The sequence below is a fragment of the Sinohyriopsis cumingii genome, chromosome 17, assembly GCF_028554795.1.
Source record: "Sinohyriopsis cumingii isolate HCF-2022 chromosome 17, ASM2855479v2, whole genome shotgun sequence".
Classification (NCBI taxonomy): Eukaryota; Metazoa; Mollusca; class Bivalvia; order Unionida; family Unionidae; genus Sinohyriopsis; species Sinohyriopsis cumingii.
In genome coordinates, this window is record NC_142977.1 from 12513673 (window position 1) to 12521062 (window position 7390).

Below are 7390 nucleotides of genomic sequence, written 5' to 3' on the forward strand. Positions count from 1 at the left end.
TATGTGAAAGCGTTAGCTGAAACTGCACTGCCTTAGTATTTTGTAATTTGATTTTTCGTTGTATTTCAGCATTGTTGTGTATCAGAAATTCGATAAACATGATTTAATTGGAAGTAAAAATCAATCCTTCAGTAGGTCGTACATATATGAATGATGTGCCTGGACATGACACGTGTGGATAAGGAGCTTACTATGCGTGATTAGGACAGTCTGACTTAGTTAGCTAATAACAAGGCAAACAAACCCGTTAAATACGTCTTGCATCATGATCAAGGTTAAAAAAACAAACTCCAAGCAAAGAACTATAAAAGACAGTAAATTCTATTCAATAGCCAGTAGAACTGGCTTCGAACATTTGTGGCTCCTCATCTTTGACAAGGTAAGATATATGTTGTTAATAAATTAAATTCGTCCTTTCGTGAAATAGAAATTCGATGAATTTTTGTATTGTATTTCTAATCCAAAATGTGAATCAACATAGAACGAAGAGTTTGTGATCCTTTGTGAAGCAGTTTGTTTCTGTTCAGTATTATTTATTTCTAAAGCACCAAGTACTCAATTATTAAACAAACAGCCATAATTGGTCACTACAAAATACTCCTTGGATGGGTGCTGAATTTGAAGCTACGTGAAAGCAATTGATAATTTTATAATGAGTATGTAAGGGGTAATCATGAAATTATGCTTGAATGCAGATATTACAGTTGAAGAGATAAACAAAGGTAATATAGAATTAAAACATGGCAAATTCAATGGACGCAATCAACTTATAAAAACAATATCTGATTTTATTGTAATGATGTATTGCAGTCGTGATTGTTAAAAGTATTTATTATTGTCTTTAAGACAGGGTTTATTTTCTGAAAGTTGGAACGACGAAATCATTATCCCAGTTCAATCAAAGGTTCAACTGATGTATTGCAAAATTATAGGGGCATCACACTATTAAACATATTATGCAAACGTTTCATGCGCATACGAGACTGATGGAACTGTCATATATTTTTCATATTTATATGAAAACTCAGGCTTACTCAGAGAAAATATGTTTACTGTATATACCTCTTTGTCTAATTCTTTTTTCTACCTGTCTATATCCACCATCAATAATTTACAAATGTACTCGATCTCATGCGTTCACTGTTATAACTGAGTTGACAATACTCTGATATATTCCGTTGTACTTAATCTCATCCGTAAATTGTTAACCCTGAGTTATCAATACAGTTCTGTTCCTTTCTGATAGAATTTTGTACTACATGGCGTAGTTCCTCATTGTCTAAGTCCAGGTTACAAATATCACCAATATTGATTTTGACAAAAGACTTTGATTACATTGCACGAGATAAATTATGGCACATGCAACTGAACTGATGGATTAGTGGAAAACACTAATGTTATATATTCTCTGTATCAAAATAGTAAAAGTAAGGTTAGACATAATAATACTTTATCTTGCAAACTTACGTCAAGGTGGATATTTGTTGCCGCATTTATTTGCTGTGATTAAGACGAGAAATTGTCACAATATGACTTTTTATTCTTTATGTAGGTGATATAACAATATTCAACGAAAGAAAAGTTTTAAAAAACGGGTTGTGGTAGTCCTGGCAACTACTGTGACAAATGGTCTCTGAAAGTAAATAAAAACTACTTCATTTATTAATTAGATGAATTGATGGAATATAATACTTTTTATTTTTTTTATAAGTATTCTTGCTGCATCTTTCGGTAGCAATCAGGAAAGGTTATTCAAAGTGTACCAGAAGGTATAAAGAGTCTGGCAAAAAAGGAAATGGCTAAGATAGGTTATATATCGTAACCGTCCAAAGTAATTAATAAAAACAGTCGCCTGATACTAAAATAAATATACATTAATACCTATACATTTATCATGTTGCATCTACTAGTTCATACGCCTGATACTAAAACTAAATATAAATTAATACTTATACCTTTATCATGTTGCATCTACTAGTTCATACGCCTGATACTAAAACTAAATATACGTTAATACTTATACCTTTATCATGTTGCATCTACTAGTTCATACGCCTGATACTAAAACTAAATATAAATTAATACTTATACCTTTATCATGTTGCATCTACTAGTTCATACGCATGATACTAAAACTAAATATACATTAATACCTATACATTTATCATGTTGCATCTACTAGTTCATACGCCTGATACTAAAACTAAATATACGTTAATACTTATACCTTTATCATGTTGCATCTACTAGTTCATACGCCTGATACTAAAACTAAATATACGTTAATACTTATACCTTTATCATGTTGCATCTACTAGTTCATACGCCTGATCCTAAAACTAAATATACGTTAATACTTATACCTTTATCATGTTGCATCTACTAGTTCATACGCCTGATACTAAAACTAAATATACGTTAATGCTTATACTTTTATCATGTTGCATCTACTAGTTCATACGCCTGATACTAAAACTAAATATACGTTAATGCTTATACTTTTATCACGTTGCATCTACTTGTTCATACGCAGGATAAAAAAGAATGATTATTGTTCATCTTGATGACATACAACTTCATTTAGAAGGTATTAAATCAAACGTTTAAGATTGTTACTGTGAAATGTTATTATGCATGTATGTAAGAAGAATGTAGGTATGTGTGTCATGATCAGATATACATGTGGTCTGCAAATTTGTTCAGTTAAAACATATTTTTCCAGTCTAACTAGTTTTGCAGTTTTAATAAATATTTTGGTGGGCCGAGCATCGGTCAGCAAATGTAATGAAATTCTATTTTGTTTTCAGGTAGTGAATATTATTGCAGAGGATGTATTTAATGTTGTTTGGATTGCTTTGCCTGTGCGTTGTGAGGTGAGTCTTTCATCTCCTCTCTTTTTCTGAAATGATGCGTATATGGACATTGGTAAAATAGAATACGTTATTTAATTTACGTATAGAAACATTTCAGTGATACTTTATTCCAAGATCAAATAAGTTTCTTCATTGATCCTGCGCTGAAACGTTTATTTGTGTAGAAAATTGGAGGGGTTGAGGAAAAATATAGCATTTTATAGTATTGGAAACGTGAAAGACTATTGATTTCCATTCCATTCGTTTTGTGATTCAAACATTTTACTTTACCCGTGTTTCAATGTCTTAACTGTCACTTGTAAGTTTAATAAATAAGGAGAAGGAAAGATGTGGTACCAGATATTATTTTGCATAATTTATTTCAATATAAACATTAAAGACTTTGAAACATTTTTGTCATGTGCTGTGAAGCAAATCGTGGTTTTTGTTTATATTTGTTTTTATATTTTCAGTCAGCCGCTTAATTTACCTACATCGTTTTCCATATATTATTTAAATAAAATATTTACCCTCCTAACTTTTCACAGTAATTAAATGAACGAAACATACTTATGCAAGTAAATATAAACAAGAATCTAATTTGCTGTTCCTGCTTTAATTTAGTTTTGGAAGGGCCGATGCGCTGAGTGACGGTATATCTTTAGTCCGAGAACAGTCCAAAGAAAATGAAGAAATGAATGTTCTGTTCTCAATGATGGATAAACAGAGTGAAACAGACGATCAGATTACATTCAATGAATTCAAGCAAGCATGGATACAACATGATACCGACGGTGAGTCCCGCTGCTCGGTTGAGTTCACTCTCCTCTTTCCCTTTCTCTCTTAACCTTTTATTGGCCTTTCTATGTTCTTTTAAAGGGTTTAATTTATAAATCTATATACACCTATGGACTACCAACATGTAACTTTATTTCCTGCAAAATCCATTGACCACTAAAAGCACCTGTATTGACTTTAGTTTCTATCGTTTAAATCAAACTATGTTGGCCGTTTTATTACAAAACTTAATGTATGCCACATGTCGCAGAAGAAGACGGCAGGAGACAATTTGTCAGAAATATGTAGTTAGGAGAAGGTAAAGTGGTTTAACGTGCATTATTCGTTCAGATGAATCCCTCCCACCCTCTCCTAAAATGTAGTATATTATATTAATAGCGAAACAAGTGACGATGAGAAGTTAGACACAACCTTTCAAATGCAGCTATTATTGGAAATCTTGCAATAACAGTTCTTTACACACACACACACACACACACACACATACACACACACACACACAGAGCATAACCTTGCCCGTGTATTTGAATTGAGTGGCTGACAGCATTCTCCCCCACTCACTCCTAAAATGCCGTATATTGGGTAGGCATATTGTCACAACTGCAGGTATTCCAAGAAGAACACAAATTATCGCTCATTAGCCCGATCACGCAACAGCTACATTTCTCGACCGTCACACCGCAACGTGCCCGTGAATTTGGACGGAAAGGCAGACGGCAGATTATGGCTAGAAGATGGTAAAGGTCCCCTTCAAACACCAATTGAGTAAATCTGTAGTAACCGGTTTCCTTTTCAAAGAGGTTAGGTTGACTGCATCATTAGAGGTCTCTAAAGCACACTAATTACTAGAGTGGGATATGAGATACTGATATTTGTGACATGTTTTAATTTTGTGAAGCAAAAAAGTCGAACTTGGTCTGTCATTCTCAGATTCATGTAAGAAATGTTGACTAGAATAGGATTATGGTGTATCCAGCAAGCACAATGTAAATAGGACGGTGAGTAGACTTTAGGACCGTATACGCTAGATGATTGTAGAGTAAGATTGGCTATAATAGGAACATGGTGTTACTGTGTAGCTAGTTCAGTAAGCAACAATGATTTACTTTAATTAACGTTATCATATTCCTTGTTCGCTTTCCCTGAATGCGAAATTTGAAGAGTTGTGGTTAATCTGGTAAAACAAAAGTTTGAAAATAAAATGCGTGACCTATAAAGAAAGAGCAAAAATCTCCATCAAATAATTTGTATTATCTGCTATTTGGCATTCTCAGGTCAGACACAAATTGTATCATACATTGTACACAGAACTGGAAAAGGCATATAAAATCTGGTTGGGGAGTTTTGTGTTATTAATTGTTTCATTTTAACGAACTTTGGCAGGCGAGATCTTTTAAAATGTTTTAAAACATACAGTAGCTACATACATATGACTGTTAGATTTATCATGTGATCACAATTACTTTTTGATTTACGAAAGATTCTCTTATCTACGCAGATATTTCAGAATATATTCTGACCTATCGCATGTGTGAAATTCCTAGTGACCTCTGTCCACATCAATATAGTTGTTTTTAAATGGTATGCTGTCCATGAAGCATGCTACAAATCATCCACAGTCGCTTGTCGCACTGATTATATACACTTTATATATATATATATATATATATATATATATATATATATATATATATATATATATATATATATATATATATATATATATATATATATATATATATATATATATATATATATATATATAAATAAAGACGTTTTCAAACTTATTTATGTCTATGTCGCCGGGGCAGCGCAGGTGTATCAACGCCGTTTAAGACTGTAGTTATCTCTGATCACTTTGGGAATATGAGCGTATCGCTGGGTAACGTAAATGACATCCGTGCCTTGTGAAAATATACTGGCTGGATTTGTTTGTTTGTCAAACATGAGATCCTAATAAACCACAGGATTATTATCGGTACCAGCTAGATCTTCGACGGACGGTGCATCATTGATGTTAGAGGTAATTCACAAGCATCTTTAGCGGTGAAACGATCGCGTTCCAAGGAATCCTTTGAAACTTTATTGAATTCCTTGAAGACATTATAACATCGCTGGTCGTCTGTGGATGGTAGTGCTAATTCTCATTATTAGGCTGAGTAGCAACTGGGTTTTACTAGACCCAGACTGACCGATGATGATGCCGCGGATAGAACTGGGTAATGCTGGATGATCCGTGATTGGTCCTTGCTACTGTGTCGCTGAAAAGACAAACACGGTCATGTTGTAGAAATATCTTAGTATGTATATTACCGAGTCTCTACTGTGTTAGATGCAAGATGGTTACTGATACTATTGGATTAAGAGCATCAACGACAAAAAATCGTCGATGGGCACTTACTTACAGCTTAGTGCGTAAAATGCGTCACAAAAATATAAATTTGTCTTCAGCGATTCGCGAATCGTCAACAGCCATTCCCGAATCACCAACAGCGTCTCGCGAGACAACCAGGCTGGTAATATCGTCGCTACACTCGGGAACTTATCAGAAAGTCCATGGGCTAAGTATCGTGTTGAAAAACATCTTCCGGGATATAATTATTGTGGTCCAGGAGCCAGAGCTGATATCAGATTTGACGAGGAAAAATTCTGTCAAATTTCCAGTGAATGATCTTGATCAAATGTGACATGCTCATGACGTCGCTTATAAAAATAACGATCTGCAACAAGTACTTGTTGCTGAAGTCAAGCTGATTCACCCGCTGAAAAGGATATACAATCAAAATATAAAGGAGACACTGGAACGCTTGGTACATCCTGAGGTTGACTATAAACTATCCTGTGTAGATGACATTCTTGTAACTCTCGATATTGCCATATAAGCTATACTTGTTCATTCGTCACCAACATCGACAATTCAAATGTTGGTATCTGGGATTGTTAGTCCCTGGATGAACGAATTGGTATTGCATATCCTAGAGCCTATCACTGGTTGTGCCAAGGCACAACTCGACAACTTCAATAGGAGTATGAACAATATTATTAAAAATAAGTTTATGCTGGATCGCTGAACTTGAAACCGCCACAAGAATATTCTGAAGACGAGTATCCACTGGACAATAACACAGTAGAACTGGTATTTGAGAAATCTTTCCTTATGGAAGTTATATAATTCATATTGAAGTGTATCGCGAGGTATTCTCGTGGATGCAACTATCACATCATTAGGGCGCCATAAGTTCCAGAATCACCAATGGGCCCAATGAATAGTTTAGTACTCAGACCATAATATTAATAGTTTAGTACTCAGACCAGAATATGAATAGTTTAGTATTCAGACAATAATATGAATAGTTTGGTACTCAGTCCTTATTATGGACAGTTTGCTACTCAATCCTTCTTATGGATAGTTTGGTACTCAATCCTTAATATGGATAGTTTGGTACTCAATCCTTATTACGGATAGTTTGGTACTCAGTCCTTATTATGGATAGTTTGCTACTCAATCCTTATTATGGATAGTTTGACACTCAATCCTTATTATGGATAGTTTGGTACTCAATCCTTAATATGGATAGTTTGACACTCAATTCTTCTTATGGATAGTTTGACACTCAATCCTTATTATGGATAGTTTGGTACTCAATCCTTAATATGGATAGTTTGGTACTCAATCCTTAATATGGATAGTTTGGTACTCAATTCTTCTTATGGATAGTTTGACACTCAATCCTTATTAT

The 7390-nt window shown here is 34.1% G+C and overlaps 1 protein-coding gene across 1 annotated transcript in view; it reads left to right on the top strand.

The window, feature by feature from the left end:
- The first annotated feature begins 304 nt into the window (after positions 1-304).
- LOC149777765 (uncharacterized) overlaps positions 305-7390 on the top strand; it is an 11729-nt gene continuing 4643 nt past the window's right edge. Inside the window, exons 1-3 of the mRNA XM_089938249.1 lie at positions 305-379; positions 2808-2873; positions 3477-3646. Of these exons, the coding sequence (XP_089794375.1) occupies positions 2830-2873; positions 3477-3646 (214 nt within the window). The 5' untranslated portion in view covers positions 305-379; positions 2808-2829. The remainder of the gene's footprint in view (positions 380-2807; positions 2874-3476; positions 3647-7390) is intronic.